Source organism: Carcharhinus amblyrhynchos, chromosome 19, assembly GCF_965287045.1.
Source record: "Carcharhinus amblyrhynchos chromosome 19, sCarAmb.v2.hapA, whole genome shotgun sequence".
NCBI classification, from domain to species: Eukaryota; Metazoa; Chordata; class Chondrichthyes; order Carcharhiniformes; family Carcharhinidae; genus Carcharhinus; species Carcharhinus amblyrhynchos.
Genome location: NC_137342.1, coordinates 43,799,340 through 43,818,901, shown reverse-complemented (window position 1 = coordinate 43,818,901; position 19,562 = coordinate 43,799,340). Strand labels below are relative to the sequence as shown.

General features: G+C 44.6%; 1 protein-coding gene across 13 annotated transcripts in view; it reads left to right on the top strand.

Moving 5' to 3' along the window:
• celf2 (cugbp, Elav-like family member 2) overlaps positions 1-19,562 on the top strand; it is a 614,034-nt gene that overhangs the window by 86,024 nt on the left and 508,448 nt on the right. For all 13 annotated transcript variants that reach the window (XM_080207682.1, XM_080207689.1, XM_080207685.1 and 10 more), the window contains one exon: positions 15,837-15,872. Coding sequence is in view for 10 of the 13 variants with exons in the window: in XM_080207689.1 (XP_080063815.1) it covers positions 15,837-15,872 (36 nt within the window). In the remaining 3 variants the exon portion in view is untranslated. The remainder of the gene's footprint in view (positions 1-15,836; positions 15,873-19,562) is intronic.

The window sequence follows — 19,562 nt, the reverse complement described above, 5'->3', positions numbered from 1 at the left end:
GTGGAATTTGAATTCAATGAAAAGTATCTGGAATTCAGAATCTGCTGATGACCATGAAACCATTGTCAATTGTCCTGAAAAACCCATCTGGTTCTCTAATGTCCTTCAGGGAAGGAAATCTGCCATCCGTACCTGGTCTGGCCTACATGTGACTCCAGAGCCACAGCAATGTGGTTGACTCTCAAGTGCTCTCCAACGGCAACTAGGGATGGGCCATAAATGCTGGCCAGCCAGCGATGCCCATGTTCAATGAATGAATGAAAAATGAATAAATCAGACGAAAGAAGCAGTATACCTCTTTACTTATGCTAGAGTTTGAATATTGTGCTCCATTTTGGAAAGGATGCCCAGATTATGGAGAAGATGATACCAGAATATCGTCTTGAAGTAAGACTTTGAAAACTCAGCCCTTTCCATTCAGACAAGGTGAAGGACAGAATTAAGAAAGCGAGTTAAAATCTATTTCTAGCGGCTGTGAGTCTGTCATCAGAGGACACAAATTTAAGATCATTATCCGTAAAATCCGCAGGGAATTATTTTGGGTAATTTTCTTAGGCAGATGAGTTATTAATGACTCACCAAAGAGTGGTTGAAGTAGAGTCCTTAATAATCTTTAAAAAGTATTTGAAAAATAAACAGCTGAAGGAGTATGAGTAAAGGCAGGGGGAATGGGACTGGTTAAATCTCTTCCAAGCATGCTTGGCCTCAGTGAGCTCTGTGTGTGGTAAATGATTGAGAATTTAATGAACTCAACCCTGACAATATATGATTCATGAAGTTTAATACAAAGTGCTGTATGAAGTGGGCCTTTTCAGTTTTAATCTGTGGGTTAAGATCTGCATTTTGCAATGTGTTGTAATTATTTGTATACCACAATGTTCAGAAATGTGCAGTCATTTTTTTCAAAGATTCCAATTTATGATCCACTGTTTTATTTATATCGTCATCACAATTCGATACCTGACAGCATAAGGATTTTTTAATCAACTAATTTATCCATCCATCATTTGTTCTCTCCCAAGTGTCAGGCTCTGACTGACAATCGCTGTGTTTCTCTTCAGGGAAACGGACATGTTGTCTTGCCAAATCTTTGGGCACTTTGTCAAAAAAAAGGGGGTGTGTTTCATCCCAAAGGTGCAGCATGGTGGCACAGTGGTTAGCATTGCTGCCTCACAGCGCCAGGGACCTGGGTTCAATTCCCAGCTGGGGTCATTGTTGGTGTGGAGTTTCCACATTCTCCCTGTGCCCGTGTGGGTTTCCTCCGGGTGCTCCAGTTTCCTCCCACACTCCAAAGATGTGCGGGCTAGGTGGATTGGCCATGCTAAATTGCTCCTTAGTGTCAGGGGTACTAGCTAGGTTAAAATAGAGTCGTAGAGGTTTATAGCATGGAAATAAGCCCTTCGGCCCAACTTGTCCACACCGCCCTTTTTTTTAAAACCCCTAAACTAATCCCAATTGCCTGCATTTGACCAATATCCCTCTATACCCATCGTACCCACGTAACTATCTAAATGCTTTTTAAAACATAAAATTGTACCTGCCTTTACTACTACCTCTGGCAACTTATTCCAGATACTCACAACCCTCTGAGTGACAAAATTGGCTCTCTGGACATTTTGGTATCTCCCCCCTCTCACCTAAGCCTACGCCCTCTTGTTTTAGACTCCCCTACCTTTGGGAAAAGATACTGACTATCTAGCTGATCTGTGCCCCTCATTATCTTATAGACCTCTATAACATCATCCCTCAGCTTTCTACACTCCAGACAAGAAGTCCCAGTCTATCCAGCCTCTCCTTACAACTCAATCCATCAAGTCCCATAACATCCTACTAAATCTTTTTTGCACTCTTTCTAGTTTAATAATATTCTTTCTACAATAGGGTGACCAGAATTGCATACAGTATTCCAAGTGCGGCTTTACCAATGTCTTGTACAACTCCAACAAGATGTCCCAACTCCTGGATTCAATGTTCTGAGCAATGGAACCAAGCATGCCGAATGCCTTCTTCACCACTCTGTCCACCTGTGACTCCACTTTCAAGGAGCTATGAACATGTACCCCCAGATCTCTTTGTTCTGTAACTCTCCCCAACGCCCTACCATTAACTAAGTCCTGCCCTGGTTCAATCTACCAAAATGCATCACCTTGCATTTGTCTAAATTAAACTCCATCTGCCATTCGTCAGTCTATTGGCCCAATTGATCAAGATCCCACTGCAATTGGAGATAACCTTTCTCACTGTCCACCATGCCATCTATCTTGGTGTCATCTGCAAACTTACTAACTATGCTCCGTATATTCTCATCCAAATCATTAATATAAATGACAAATAACAGTGGGCCCAGCACCAATCCTTGAGGCACACTGCTGGTCACAGGCCTCCAGTTTGAAAAATGCATGGGGTTAAGGGGATAGGCCCTGGGTGACATTGTGACTGGTGCAGTCTCAATGGGCCAAATGGCCTCCTTCTGTACTGTAGGGATTCTATTCTATGATAATTTTGAGGGGTGGGAGATAAACCAGCCAGTAAAGCCCACTCAGACCAAAAAGTAACCTTCCTCCTCACCCTCTCTCTGCTGCTGCCCTTCCACCCCACCCCACCATGTCATTCCCAGGGGCTCCCTCCCTCCCTCCTGAACAACACCCCCCCGCCCCATTTCCCCAACAGTAATCACTGGCATATCGTACCCCCACCCCCAAGAACATTCAGGAAGCTCAACATCATCCAGGACACAGCAGCCCACTTGATTGGTACCCTACACACCACCTTGAACATCAATTCCTTCCAGCACCGGCCCACGGTGGCAACAGTGCAACTCACTGAGGCTCTTTTGACAGTGCCTTCCGTGCTTGTAACCTCTACCACCCTGAAGTAACCGCTACCACATATGAGAATATCGTCACCCACAAATTCTCCTCCAAGCCGCACACTGCCCTGACTTAGAACTATGTCACTGTTCCTATCGGTACATCGAATCCTTCCTAACAATACTTTGGATGCCTATACCACATGGGTTGCAGCAGTTCAAGAAGGCAGCACACCACTGCCTTCTCGATAGTAGTTAGGGATGGGCACTGAATGCCTGTGAACAAAAAGAAGTGCTGTGCCAGAATGGGGGAATTCATAGAATCCCTACAGTACAGAAGGAGGCCATTCAGCCCATCGAGTCTGCACCGAGCATAATCCCACGCAGGCCCTATTCCCACAACCCCACATATTTCCCCTACTAATCCCCCTGACACTGAAGGACAATTTAGCACGGCCAATCAACCTAACCCGCACACCTTTGGATTGTGGGAGGAAACTGGAGCATCCGGAGGAAACCCATGCCGACACGGGGAGATTGTGCAAACACCACACAGACAGTGACCTGAGCTGGGAATCGAACCCGAGTCCCTGGCGCTCGGAGGCAGCAATGCTCACCACTGTGTCACCGTGCCAGTGTTTCGCAGCCCCTTCAGGGAAAGAATAAGATTAAAGATCTGAAGAGAGTTTAGCTGTGCCGCCCTTTGTGTTCCTTCCTGAAGACCAGAGGCCGTAAAGCAGCTGTTGTGCCTCCCCCTCAATGTGTACATGGCATATACATGGAGGATATACTTTATATTCAGAAGGGTTCAGAGCCTTTGGGGCCAGATTGTTTAAATCATGCAATATTGCTCTGAACCATCCAACTTGTTTTGTAAAATATTTATTTCAGTTTGACACAAGAATAATGAAGGTCTTTCACTTTTAATTCAGTTTGAAGAATGAAGCCTGGAAGAGTTTGCGCATAAGAAGCTCGGAGAATGGAACACATAGATTACTTGCGATCCGAGTCACCAAGGCAAATATAAAATAAAAACACTGCAGCAATGTTTGATCATCATTTTATAACAAGTGTAACCTCTGAGGCCACTTGTTCAGGTGTTGAGCTTCTTAGAAAGCACACAGTAGCTGCAGTCAGAATGTTAGTCATCAATAAAATACACATGGAACACAGGCATTCCAAACCTCGAATATCACTGCTTCATGGCTTGAGAGTCAGAATGTACCAAAGATTAATGGTCGACTTTCTGACCTTAATGGATATCTGTTTCTCCCCTCTGGGAAATCCCTCGTAGCTTCAAGAATTGGTAAACGCAAGTCCTGAAATTAGGGTCATGCAGTGACCACACCAGTAACCCTGAAGTGTTGTTATGTTCATCAGTGTCTCGAGTTAAGGTCCCAGTTAAAGCACATGCTCCCGCGGGGCTAGGATAGCATCAGCCATAAAATACCACAGGAGCTGCTGATTTTGGACTTTAATTGGGTGTGAAGCTGGTTCAAACACAATTCAATTTATCACTGTGTTTTTGTGGATCGTTACCATCGGATTTCGAATGTGAGGTGTAAAAGGTACTTCAGTTACATCTAGACTGTCACAGGACACATAGGGGTGCGAGCGATTGGGAACATTTCTACATTGCTCACAGCAGTCTATTAGGGCCCTGTTTTACCATTTTGATTCTAAGTGCTGGGCAGACTTGAAACTGGGAGTGTTTCAGATCTGATTTTTAGACCCATCCACTCTGCCTGAAATAATATCAGCAATTCCGAAATGTGCTGCAGAAGCCTGTGGGTGGGGCTTAACGTACCCGAAATCCTGCAGCCCCAGTTGGAGCCTCCAACTGCACATGCGCAGAAAAAAACATGATAGTATGTGCCACATTCCTCTCAGTAAGAAGTCTCACAACACCAGGTTTAAGCCCCGTCAGTTTATTTGATAGTAATCCCAGATTGCTATCTTAGTTGGACTTAAAACCTGCTGTTGTGAGACTTCTTACTGTGTTTACCCCAGTCCAATGCTGGCATCTCTACAACATTCCTCTCAGGCCAGATAATGGCTCTCCCTGACCCCCACAGACATTACCCCACCACCACCACCACACCCCCCCCCATATTACTGACCCCGTTATCCCCCTTCGCCACCCAGACCGATCGCGGGCCCTTCCCCCTCGTTGATCTCAGGCAGAGTGGCAGCGGATCCCACCTTACCCGCTCCCCCCCAACCCCCCACACTGCTCCCCCCCCCCATCTCAAGCAGAGCCGTCGGACATTTGGCATTAACTGGAGCGCCCTAATTGCACTCTTGTGGAGCATGTCTGTTTCGTGCCGATTCTGGTTGGCGAACACAGGGGTTAAGGGGGAAGTGCCGGTAAGATTGGGCGTACAGCCCATTAAGTCAACTTAAATGCATGTAAATGCTTTTAAATGGTTGTGATACCTGTTTTGGGCACGTCCCAATCGCAACCATTTTCGGACCTGGGTAAAGGGGGGAACTGGCGCGGAGGCAGGCGCAGATCGCAGTACTCACCTCACGCCTGACTTTACCAAGTTTTCCTTGTTGATACAATCGGACCCTCGGGGTTACATTTGTATCTCCCCTTGCTAATTTTAAAAGTAGATAAATGTGTAAACCATATATTTATTTATTATTGTCACAAGGAGGCTTAATTAACAGGCAAATACAGAGAGTTCATCTTATTTATTTATTAGTGTCACAAGTGGGCTTACATTAACACTGCAATGAAGTTACTGTGAAAATCCCCTATTCACCATAGTCCGGCACTTGTTGGGACACACTGAGGAAGAGTTTGGCATGGCAGCTGCACCTAACCAGCACGCCTTTCAGACAGTGGGAGGAAACTGGAGCACCCGGAGGAAACCCACGCAGACATGAGGAGAATGTGCAACTCTGCACAGATAGTGGCCCAAGCCAGGAATCGAACCCGGATCCCTGGCACTGTGAGGCAGCAGTGCTAATCACTGTGCCACCGTGCTGCCCATGTCATAATATCGGTCATAACAGCCAGTGGTTGCTTTGATTTAATATTGTCACATGTATTATGATATGGTGAAAGTATGGTTTATCACACACTATATATTCAAAGCATACTGTTCATAGAGTACATGGGGAGAAGGAAAGGAGGTAGTGCAGAGTATAGTGTTACAGTCCTAGTTAGGGTGTAAAGGAAAATCAACTTAATTTCAAGTAACTCCATTCAGAAGTCTGATGGCAGCAGGGAAGAAGCTGTCCTTGAGTTGGTTGGTACGTGACCTCCGGCTTTTGTATCTTTTTCTCAATGGAAAATGGTGGAAGAGAGAATGTCTGGGATGTGTGGTGTCCTTAATTACGCTGGCTACTTTTCCGAGATAGTGGGAAGTGTAGTTGGCGTCAATAGATGGGAGGCTGGTTTGCATGATGGATTGGGCCACATTCATGACCCTTTGTAGTTTCTTGTGGTTTGGTCAGAGCAGGAGCCGTACCAAGCTGTGACACAACCAGAAAGAATGCTTTCTATGGAGCATCTGTAAAAATCGATGAGAGTCATAGTGGATGTGCCAAATTTCTTTAGCCTCCTGAGAAAGTGGAGGCGTTGGCAGGCTTTCTTAACTATAGCGTCGGCATGGAGGCTCCAGGGTTGTTGGTGATCTGGACACCTAAAAACTTGAAGATCTTGACCATTTCCATTGCTTATCAAAAATGGGGTAATGCAGATCAGCAAAGTGAGGGTGAAAAAGCAAATGTTAACTTATGGGCCTCACGTTCAAAAATATCATGAAATACTTCATGTATAGTTCTATGTGGCCAGTAATGGGTTGTGATCATTGAAATGGGAACATTTAGCTCTAGCCAAGACTCAGTGTGAAAGGAGATGATGTGGCAGTGTAGTCCAGCTACATTACTTATCCAAGTTCGTGTGTTGATCTCAACCGTGCAACTTGTCCTGCTTTGTAAAATATTTATTCCAGTTTACCACAAGAATAATGAAGACCTTTCACTTGTTATTCACTTTGAAGAATAAGCCTGGAAGTGTTTACCTGTGGAAGCTAAGAGAACACATATATACTTTAGTGGCTAGGATCTCAAGTAATCTATAAAATGGTGACAGTACAGCGATGTTTGATCATCATTTTATGATGAGAGTAACCTCTGGAACCACTCTGCGGCGCTGAATTTCAAAAGCATGATAGCTGTATCGGAATATTGCTCATAAATAAGAAACAGATGGAACAAAGGGTAGATAAATATTCCAAACCTCAAATATCACTGGTTGGGTTGAGGGTACCTAGAAACGTGGATGAGTAAAAGAATGAGGAAAGAAAGACTCAAGTCATAACATAGAAATCATAGAATCATTACAGTGCAGAAAGAGGCCATTCAGCCCATTTAGCCTGCTCCAACAACAATCCCACCCAGACCCATACATCCCCGTAACTCCACATATTTACCATTTCTGATAGACTGGGGAATTAAGGGTTATGGGGAGAAAGCGGGAAAGTGGAGCTGATCCACTTCAGATCAGCCATGATCTTATTGAATGGCGGGGCAGGCTCGAAGGGCTAGATGGCCTACTCCTGCTCCTATTTCTTATGTTGTGTACCGTGCTAGTCCCTCTAACACCAAGGGGCATTTAGGGGCTCTTTCGCGTGTGGGAGAAAACTTGGAGCAACCGGAGAAAACCCACACAGACACAGGAGCCGGAATGTTACCGGCACACCTGTCCTGATTCTGGAGGTGGGCGAGGCTTGGAGAACGGCATTCTTCGTTGGCCTCGGGAGGGATCGTACGAACCTTGGGTGGATGTGCCAGTAAAATTCCACCCAGGGAGTTCATTTTATTTATTTGTGTGACAAGTAGGCTTAAATTAACACTGCAGTTAAGTTACTGTGAAAATCCCCTAGTTGCCACACTCTGGCACCTGTTTGAGTACAACGGGGGGCATTTTATCACGGCTAGTGTACCTAACCAGCACATCTTTCAGACTGTGGGAGGAAACCAGAACACCCAGGGGAAACCCACACAGACATGGGGAGAACTTGCAGTCTCCGGACAGACAGTCACCCAAGGCTGGAATCGAATCCGGGTCCCTGGCGCTGTGAGGCAGCAGCGCTAACCACTGTGCCATCGTGTCGCCCTTATAAGCTCCCATGAAACAGGAGCAGATGTAGGCCGCCGCACAGCATTTGAGTCTGCTCTGCCGTTCAGTGAGACCACTCACGCTAAACCCCGGTATTTCTTAACTGCTGTGTCACCCCAAAGTGTTGTGTAGTCATTTGAAGTACTTTTCAAGTATCGCCACTGTTGTAATGTAGGTGCCATTTTGCAAACAGCCAGCTTCCAGGCACTGAGACTTGGAAGACCTTGAAGAAAACTGCCCGTGAAAGTCCAGCAATCTCTATGATGGACAATTTTCTTTCTCAGCAGCAGCAGTTTACGTCAGGCGCCAAATCTTGATGCATAGCAGCACTGATGTCAACATGCATGGAGTCAACCAATCAAACTGAAGCAGTCACATGTAGCAAACCAAAAAGTTAAAATCAATTAAAATCCTGGAATTCAATTAGCAGATAACAAAATAAATGTTCAACTGCATTAAGATAGCGGCTGAGATGAAGAGAAACAATTTTTTCACAAAAGAGGAAGAAGCGTGCATTTAAAATGGTCACGGAGAAATTTGATATTCCACATTATTTTAAAATTAGCTTTGTTGAGGTAAATGGGCTGTTTATTTATAATGTTAGTGTGATTTGATTTGATTTTTGATCAGTTTTTTTATTGTCACATGTATTAGAATACAGTGAAAAGTGTTGTTTCTTGCGTGCTATACAGACAAAACATGCCGTTCATAGAGAAGGAAAGGAGAGAGTGCAGAATGTAGTCTTACAGTCATTGCTAGAGTGTAGAGAAAGAACAACTTATTGCAAGATAGGTCCATTCAAAAGTCTGACTGTAGCAAGGAAGAGTCTGCTCTTGAGATGGTTGATACATAACCTCAGACTTTTGTATCTTTTTCCCGACAGAAGAAGTTGGAAGCAGGTAGCTCCATGATGCATGGGGTCCTTAGTTATGCCGGCTGCTTTTCCGAGGCAGTGGGAAGTATAGATGGAGTCAATGGACAGGAGGCAAAAACTCGTTTACACCTCTTTTCCAGAATTTTACAGTTAGATTCCTAGCTTTAGAGTGGATATCCTCACTAATCCTGATTGCGAGAGAGGTCACAATTTGTGGGAATCTTGAGAACACGCCTATGGAAGAGGTCGGATTCATTGATGGCAACTTCCAGATTTTGGCAGAATTCTGTATGTCTGAAATCCTCAAGTTGCTGTTAAGAGTCAGTGGAGGAAAAACGGTGACAGTTTCATCATCATTATCACAGCAAGTTCCAGGCCACTGACCAGATAATCTGCTGCGGTGATGTTAGCTGAGGGATAAATATTAGCCAGAACTCAGAGTGCAGGATGTCACGTGAGGTTGAAAAGACAAGACAAGTGAGTAAATTTCACAAGCTGCAGGAAGGAGCAGATTGAAGGACATAAAAGAGTTTCACTGTTCCGAGGTCTTCACTCAATTATAGAATCCCGACAGTATAGTAGGAGGCCATTTGGCCTATCAAGTCAGCACTCACCACAATCCTACCCAGGCCCCATCCCCCTAACCCCACGTTTTTACCCTGCTACTGCCCCTGACACTAAGGGGCAATTAGCATGGCCAACCCACCTAACCCACACATCTTTGGACTGTGGGAGGAAACCAGAGCACCTGGAGGAAACCCACTCAGACACAGGGAGAACATGCAAACTCCACATAGATAGTCATCCTAGGCTGAAATTGAACTTGGGTCCCTGGCGCTGTGAGGCAGCAGTGTGAACCACTGTGCCATCGTACCGCCCCAGGAGGTGTCAGAGGTGATTTTGCAAAGAATCTGACTTTCAACATAAGGCAGATACCAGTCAAAGGAGAAGCATGTGTGCGACAGGTCTTTTCAATTTGGAAGGCACAAGAGAAGAATGTCCAGAGGGAGACACAACCAGTTGACTTCAACGTGCATAGAAGTATGTCAAGGATAGATACACACACGAGGGCAAAAGGAATAAAAGCTTCTGCTGATGGACTTAGATAATGTAGGTTGGAAGGAGGCTCATATGGAGTCTAAATGCTGGCACGCTTGGACCAAAATGCTATTTACATAAGAAATAGGAAATAGGAGCAGGAGTAGGCCATCTTGCCCTTCGAGCCTGCCCCGCCATTCAATAAGATCATGGCTGATCTGTCGTGGCTCAGTTCCACTTTCCCGCCCTCTCCCCATAACCCTTAATCCCCTCTCTTATCAAGAACCCATCAACCCGCTTCTTAAAAATATTTAGCGAGGCAGCCTCCACCACTTCAACGGGCAGAGAATTCCAGAGATTCATCACCCTTTGAGTGAAGAAGTTCCTCCTCAACTCCGTTCTAAACCGCCTCCCCTTTATCTTGAGGCTGTGCCCCCTAGTCCTACTGTCTTTTTTGAGCGGGAAGAGTCTCTCCACCTCTATCCTATCCATCCCATTCATCATCTTATACGTCTCAATGAGATCTCCCCTCATTCTTCTAAACTCTAACGAGTACAAGCCTAGTTTATTCAGCCTCTCCTCATAGCTCAATCCCCTCAACTCCGGTATCAGCCTAGTAAACCTCCTCTGCACTCCCTCCAGGGCCAAAATATCCTTGCGCAGGTGCGGTTCTTCTACAGTGCTCGCTTGTTTGTTAATCTGATTCACTCTTATTCCTCATCCTCCCTTATCACTTCGTAATATTTATCAGGCCTGCAGCTCTCCCTTAATGATGGGCTTCCAGGATGTTAGAACCTGATGCTCCATTCTGATATATTTTTCTCTTTTGAATGCTCAGGCAGACATTTTAAATTTTTTTACAGTCCCTCAGTTCTGTTCTTCGGAACAGACTACTGGCTTCATTTTGTTATTTTCACCAAAGAGATGTACAGGCTTGTACATTATAACTGAAGTGTCTGGTCCCCATTGTCCTTGAGAACATTTGTTCCAGAAAATGAAGCCTTAATCCATTCAGAACTCATAGCAGAAGTGAATACATACATAGATAACACACACAAGCGTGCACACATACACACACATGCCTAGAATTAGGGAACGCAATCTCAGAATAAGGGACAAGCCATTTAATGTATAGAGTATAGAAACTAGAAGTGGAAGTAGGCCATTCTGCCCTTCCAGCCTGCTCCACCATTAATTTTGATCACGGCTGATCATCAAATTCAATATCCTGATCATAGAACACTACGGCACAAACAGGCCCTTCGGCCCACAAGTTGCGCCAATTAAATCCATACCTACCAGGCCTACTATAACTCTCAATCCCATTAAATCCCATGTACTCATCCAGAAGTCTCTTAAAAGACCCCAGTGAGTTTGTCTGTACCACCACTGACGGCAGCCGATTCCACTCACTCACCACCCTTTGAGTGAAAAACTTACCCCTAACATCTCCCCTGTACCTGTTCCCCAGCACCTTAAACCTGTGTCCCCTCGTAGCGACCATTTCAGCCCTGGGAAATAGCCTCCGAGAATCCACTCTATCCATACCCCTCAACATTTTATAAACCTCTATCAGGTCACCTCTCAATCTTCGTCTCTCCAGGGAGAAGAGATCTAGCTCCCTCAACCTATCTTCATAAGGCATGCCTCTCAATCCAGGCAACATCCTGCCATCCCCCCATATCCCTTCATCCCTCTATTTCCAAAGGCTGTATCTAATTTCTTTTTGAAATCACACAACATTTTGGCTTCAACTTCTTTTGACGGAAGCAAATTCCACAGATGCACCACTGCGTTGAGGGGGAATTTCTTCACTCAAAGAGTGGTGAATGTTTGAAATGTACATTTACCATGGCTAATCCACCTAACATATTTGAGACATTGGTTGGAATTTTACCACTTTGCCCGCCCCAGAATCGGGCGGGGGGGGGGGAGGGACCTCTGGCAAAATTTTACGAGCCTCGAGCAGGCAGGACACAGTGGTTAGCACCGCTGCCTCGCAGTGTCAGGGACCCGGGTTTGATTCCAGGCTTGGGTCACTGCCTGTGCGGAGTCTGCATGTTCTCCCCATGTCTGCGTGGGTTTCCTCCCACAATCTGAAAGGCGTGCTGGTTTAGGTGCATTGACCCTAACAGACAAGGGGAATTTCACAGTAACTTCATCGTGTTAATGTAAGCCTTACTTGTAACTAATAAATAAGCTTTAACTTTAGTGAGTCTTCAATGACAAGAATACCATTTGAGTTTCTTTACCGCGCCTCGTATGCAAAGCCAATTGCCGGAATTTTATCACCTCGTCCGTCCAAGGCCAACAGAGAATGCCGTTCTGCGAGCCTCACCCACGCTCATTCTGGGGCGGGCAAAGTGGTGAACTCCCGGCCAATGCCTCTGAATATGTTAAATGGATTAGCCGTGGTTAATGTACAGGGCTATGGGGATAGGATGGTGGGGAGGGGGGCCCAATGGACTGAATAGCCTCCTTTTGCACTGTAGGAACTCGATGCAACTGACCGAAAGAATCTTGAAAATGAAGACATTTAGAGTAAAATATTGCCCTGTGATCTTGCCCCAGAATGTAGTAGGATGGGAACAGGGAGCGTGAGAGCTGCAGGTAGTGAACCTGTTTCTCTCAGCCCTGACCAGGACTTCCCTCCATCCACGTGGCTCTCTGATCATTCTTCCTGTCTCACAGTGGGCAAGAGAGGAGAAAGAGCCCCGCTTCCAAGTGGATTTTGTGACTCTTTCCATCCTCCCACCGCCCATGCCCCCTCCCACAACACCAATGCGCTCCCTGCAACACCAAAGTCCTCCCACATGTAATTCATATTCCCTCCCCCTTCAAGGGCACATGGTACACAATGGATGACCCCGACAATGAGATAGGCTTTTGGGATCAGACAGAGAGAGGACATGTCTCCTTTGTGCTTTGCACTTCCCTTTTGGCCCACATCCAACCCTTTTTGCCAGCAATGAGATGGATCAGAGGTTAGGGGGACAAATGGAGCCTGACCTCCTAGGAGAGGCCTCCCAGTCACAACTGTTTAGTAACAAAGAAGTGGGAGTAGACCATTCAGCCCGTCATTCAATGAGTTCATGTATAAACTCTACCTCTATCTCTTGATACTCTTTATCTAACAAAATGATATGTGTCAAATTTGAAAGCTCAGGAGGAAAAGAATGGCTCTATAAATGTCAAATGTTGTTTGCCTCTAGTGAAAGAAAACACTTTAAATCCATCTCTATGTGAACCAAAACGTTGCTTCCTCTCTGCTCCTTAATTTTTTTCACCCCCCCTGCGAGCTGAGCAACTCAGTAAATACCATGACCCTAAGACTCTCTCTGTCTCTCTCACTGCCAAGATTACTTGCCTGCTGGTTTTTCTGTAGGGAATCACATTTTCATCACAGCGCATTGCCTCGCCTTCTCTTCCCTACAGGAAGTGGCAGCAAATTGATAACCTTGAAACTCTGCTCTTATTACCCAGTGTGAGTTTGGTCCGGTTGATGGCACACTTGACTCAGAAGGTTGTGGGTTCCAAGCCCACTGCAGACCTGGAACATGTATCGGAGAGGGACACTGTGGTGCTTCATAAGCATGGATACCATCCTGTGGATAAGATGATTAACTCGGAGCTCATTTGCATGCTTTGCATAAAAGCAATGGTCCAAATACTGAATCTTTGAGGATTATTACTGTAAATCTGTCTCCATTGCTGTTTTGAACTGATTTGATTTATTATTGTCCTGTGTATTGGGATACATAAAAAGTATTGTTTCTTGCGCAAAAAACATAGCATTCATAGAGTACATAGCGGAGAAGGAAAGGAGAGGGTGCAGAATATAGTGTTGCAGTTACAGATAGGATGTAGAATAGGATCAGCTTAATATATAATAGGTCCATTCAAAAGTTAGCACTGCTGCCTCGCAGCACCAAGGACCTGGGTTCAATTCCCAGCTTGGGCCACTGTCTGTGTGGAGTCTGCACATTCTCCCCGTGTTTGTGTGGGTTTCCGCCGGGTGCTCCGGTTTCCTTCCACAGTCCAAAAGACGTGCTGGTGAGGTGCATTGATCATGCTAAATTCTCTCTTGGTGTACCCAAACAGGGACCAGAGTGCGGCATCTAGGGGATTTTCACAGTAACTTCAGTGCAGTGTTATTGTCAGCCTATTCATGCCACTAATAAATAAACTTTAAAGCCTGATGGCAGCAGGGAAGAAGCTGTTTTTATGTCAGTTGATACGTGTTCTCAGACTTTTGTATCTTTTTCCTGATGGAAGAAGGTGGAAGAGAGAATGTCCGGAGTGCGTGAGGTCCTTGGTTATGCTGGCTGCTTTACTGAGGCATTGGGAAGTGTAGTCAGTGAATGGGAAGTTCGTTTGCATGATGGACTGGACTTCATTCACGACCCTTTGTAGTTTTGATGTACATTGATGAGTTGATGGGGCAATTTTGAAATTTGCAGATGACACACAGCTTAAGTTTAGAGAACAGCGAGGAAGATAGTTTGGAAACTTCAGAGAGGCAAAGCAGAAAGGTCTGAGGTGGTACATTTTGGATGGAAAAGTAAGGAGAGACAATACAAACTAATGTAATTTTAAAAAGGGGTGTTGAATGATAGTGTTTGTGTATAACTCTATGAAGGTGACAGGACAGTTAATAAAGTGGATGGTCTCCTGAACTTCTTAAACTGGAGGGATTGAGTACAAATAAGACCGAAAGATATTTTGCACAACTCCATTTTCTATCTATTAACCAGTTTTGCATTTATATTGCAACTGTGCTTTTTATTCCATGGATTCTCAATTTTGCTAACTAATATATAATATGATATTTTATCAAAATGCATTACTGCCCAGCCACACTCTGGAATTGGTGAGGTGCCAGGCAAAAACAATACCTGTGGAGACCAGACCCCAGCATGAAACAATAGCTTCAAGAGAGGCTAAAACTATTGTCTTTAAATTTAAAATGGACTTATTGTAAGCAGGCAAAGCCAGCAGATTGGATTCTGTTGCTACCTTATCAAGATTTTATTGAACTGTTTGTAACAGGAGTGGAGAACAGGTGTGAGATACATGTCTCAACACGATGACCCGATGTTGAAAGGTCAGAGCAAGAAGCGATGATAATTGCAGTATGCAGGCGGTGGGAATGGAGGCTTTATATGATGTTGCACTGCAGGTCACCCCATCACCGGTGCACACATTGCTGTACATTAACTTTCATTGTCCCTGAATGGATGGACAAGCACGCTGGATGATTTCAAAGGCACAGCTCTGTGTGATACTAAAGTTTATTAATGCCACAAGTCAGCCTACGTTAACACTGCAATGAAGTTAGTGTGAAAATCCTCTAGTAGCCACACCCTGTTTGGATACACTGACGGAGAATTTAGCATGGTCAGTGCACCTAATTGTGGGAGGAAACCAGAGCACCCAGAAGAAACCCACGCAGACACAGGGAGAACGTGCAGACTCCACACAGACAGTGACCCACGCCGGGAATCGAACCTGGGTCCCTAGCGCTGTGAGGCAGCAGTGCTAACCACTCTGTCACCATATATATTGATAGGGCAGCCTCAATGGGCCAGGTGGCCTACACCTTTTCCTGTGGTGTGTAGCCCAGGAAGGTTGAAGCACTGATGTCCGTTACGCTCACTGATCAAGGCCTGTGTCACTACTAAAGGCCACAGCAATGCTGGATTAGAAAGGGAAATAGTGAGGGAGGGTTCCCATCCCAGTTAGTGCCTTCTGGCTGAAAAGGACTTGTTTGGATGTTGGGAAAGAAGGGAAACAGGCTCAATGACTCATGGTCAGATAGCCTGCCAACATTCATTGAGCTGCAGTCACACATAAAGACTTTCCACCATGGTCAAGGCCATAGTGGAAAGTGGCAATAAGGGAATCGCTAGGCACGGCAATAGTGTGGAAACTACCCATGAGATATTTTTCCCTCAATTCATTGTCTTGTTTCTCTTTTGCAGGCAGAGCAGCCCAGAGATAACTGGATCATTACAAAGGTAAGGCCATGATTTCTCTTTAGTGAAACTAAATGCTATGTTTCTCAGTCTGATGCACCAGTCCTTTTTGGTTTGAATTGGGAATGTGAAATACAAGGTCCCTTTGGAGACATTGCTATGTGTTATGACCTCACCAAGGCCCATGAGGTGGGCCTCTGGGAGTATGAGCTCCCTGATTGAGATAACAATTGCCTATCCAATCAGGGAGCCTCACCTGTGTATATAACGAAGGATATCAGATCTACTGACACTCTGGATTTTGACTTTGTCCTTGAAGCACTCTTATGAGTGGAGATAAGCTTGTAAATAAAGGGAATCTGATGAAGAGACAATGGCTTCTGAAGAGTTATTTCAGTCAATCTATGTTATATTGGAAGAATGGAATTTTGGTTGCCTTGTAAGTTGAGAGGGAGCGCAGGGATCTGTAGAACCAGCAAAGAACATACGAAATAGGAGCAGGAGTTGGCCATCTGTCCTCTCAAGCCTGCTCCGCTATTCAATATGATCAAAGCTGATATTTTCATGGACTCAGCCCCACTTACCTACCCGCTCACCATAACCCTTAATTCCTTCACTGGTCAAAAATGTATCTATCCTTGTCTTAAAAACATTCAACGAGGTAGCCTCAACTGCTTCACTGGGCAGGGAATTCCACAGATTCATAACCCTTTGTGTGAAGAAGTTTCTCCTCAACTCAATCCTAAATCTGCTTCCCCTTATTTTGAGGCCGTGCCCCCTAGTTCTCGTTTCATCCACCAGTGGAAACAAACTCCCTGCTTCTATCTTGTCTGTTCCCTTCATAATCTTATATGTCTCTATAAGATCTCCCCTCATTCTTCTGAATTCCAGTGAGTGTATTCCCAGTCTATTCAGTCTCTCATCACGCAGTTGATTTTTTCCAGTTCCAAGGCCTTGTACGCCCTGCTGATTTCCTCAGTGATATTTCTGAAGGTCACAAGATAAATACAGCTGAGGTAAACTAGTCACTGCAACTTAGTTCATTCACGTATAAAACATGGTCACAGCCAGCCACTGACCAAGTGTCACTCAAATGACTTCTGGATTTTTTTTTCATCTGCCACCCTAGTTGAGTGTATTAATTAGTCATTGTTTGCAGAATAATTTGCTGAGAATGGTCCTAAATTTGCTTTCCTTTTCTCCAAGTGAATCCAAACTTCTTGTCCTTCTGTCCTGGTTTATTTTGAGGGAACACTCTTTGTCAGAACAGGAGTTTGATCGATGTTAACAGAGGGAAACATCACAAAGTATTTTTTCAGCCAAAAGTTAACACTGAGGTGAAGAAGGAGATGTTGGGAGACGTGGCTGGAAGCTTATTTGAAAGGTGGATTTGAAGGAACATCTTAAAGGAGAGAAGGTTGGAGGGACATAAAGAGCCAAGGAGGTCATTCCAGAATTAGAGGATTTATGTAGCTGAGTTTGGCAGGTGGATAAGTGTGAGGTTGTCCATTTTGGCAGAAAAAATAGAAAGGCAATTTATTACCTAAATGGAAAGCAGATTCAAAATGTGTCTGGGCAGAGGGATCTGGGTGTCTGGGTGGAGTTTGCACATTCTCCTTGTGTCTGTGTGGCTTTCCTCTAGATGCTCCTGTTTCTTCCCACAGTCCAAAGATTTGTGGGTTAAGTTGATTGGCCATGCTAAAAATAATTGCCTCTTAGAGGCCTGAGATGTGTAGGTTAGAGGGATTAATGGGTAAATATGTAGGGATATTGGGGTAGGGCCTGGGTGGGATTGTTGTCGGTGCAGACTCAATGGGCTGAATGGCCTCCTTCTGCACTGTGTTGGTTCTATGATTCATGAATCGCAGAAATTCGGTATGCAGGTGCAGCGGGTAATTAAAAAAGCAAATGGGATGCTAGCATTTATTGCAAAAGGACTGGAGTATAAAAGTAGAGAAGTGTTGTTGCAATTGTACAGAGTATTGGTGAGACCACATCCGGAGTATTGTGTCCAGTTTTGGTTTCCTTATTTGAGGAAGGATATGGTGGCATTGGAGAGGGTTCAGAAGAGGTTCACCAGATTGATTCTGGGGATGAAGGGGTTGATGTACGAGGAGAGATTAAACTGTTTGGGCTTGTACTCTAAGGAGTTTAGAAGGATGAGAGGGAAACTGATTGAGGGATATAACATACTAAAAGGGATTGATAAGGTAAATGTAGACCAAATGTTTTGAGAATAAGAGGTCACAGGTATAGGTTAAGCGGCAGTAGATTTATAATTGAAATGAGGAGGAACTACTTCTCGCAGAGGGTGGTGAGCTTGTGGAACTCGCTGCCCCGTAGCACAGTGGAGTGTGAATCATTAAATGATTTAAAGAAGGAGATAAATATATTTCTGATTAAAAAATGGGTTAAAGGGGAACAAGTAGGGAGGGAGATTTGAAATGAGGGAGAGATCAGCCATGATCTGACTGAATGGCAGAGCAGGCTCAAGTGACTGAATGGCCTAATTCTGCTTCTAATTTTTATCTTCCTGAAGGCATGGTGATGGAATTGAATAGTGGGGTATGTAGGAATCCAGAGGAATGCCGAATCCAGAGGAATGCCAAATCCTTCGAGGTTTGTGAGGCTGGAAGAGGTTACAGAGTGAGGGGTGGGTGAGGCTATGGAGGGATTTGTACATAATGACAATTTTAAACCACAAACCTCAGGAACTGAGGGTCAATGTAGATGCACAAGGTCAGAGGTGATGGATAAGCTGAACTTGGTGCAGACTGGGATATGGGCAACACCACGCACTGTGACTTGCTTTCAAGGGTTTATTATTCACAGATGTTCCCTCATCTGATTAAATGCAGGTTTCTTTTCCAATTACGAATTGTGAAGTCATTTCATCTTATCAAATGACGTAAAAATCCGATGTTTCTTGTGTCAGGGATAGGAGATGGAGGCAAAACTCAAAATTTCTTTATTTTCTCACCCTCTGTCAGTAAACAGGTGTTTAAATTTTTGAAATGGACTGTGGCATGTTTCTCCCCTATTGCTCTTTTTGTGAGGTCAATTGTTAAAGTAACTTTGAGAAAGATATCTTTAGCCTTAACTCAGAAGTATAATTTATTCATATATTCAAATCTGGGGGATTGTCGCAACGTCATATATACACATGCACACATACACATACATACACACACATATACACACGCACACACACATGCATGTACACACACATGCATGCACACATGCATACATACATGCATACACGTGCACACATGTTCGCACATACAAACACGCAATAAGACAGTTGGAAAGAGGAGTTTTTCAATTATGGCGAATTTAAAAGAAAAAGCACCACAGATTATGATATCAGTTCACATGAGTCCAGAATGTTGGAGTCCAGGAAGGGTTTCTTCATGGAGGAGATACCGTTCAGGTGGGTTCAGCTAGCTGAAGCAGAATTTGCATGAATTCCATCAAGGTTGAAGATGGTGCAGTGAGATAAGATTGATATTCAGAGACTTGATCTGCTTGGCAGCAGCCAATGGCAAGGATCTTCCAGAGAAACAGGCTTTGAGGAGGCTCAGACTTGGTGCAAGCTATTGGTCAGCCTGGAGTCCTGCCATGATGTTTGCAGGCTAGATTTTAAAACTGAGCTGCGAGCCTGGAGATACAAAATTAAAACTTCCCAAAGGCCAGAAGCTTAGGTCTTGTGATGTCCATTAATAAGAAGTTTCC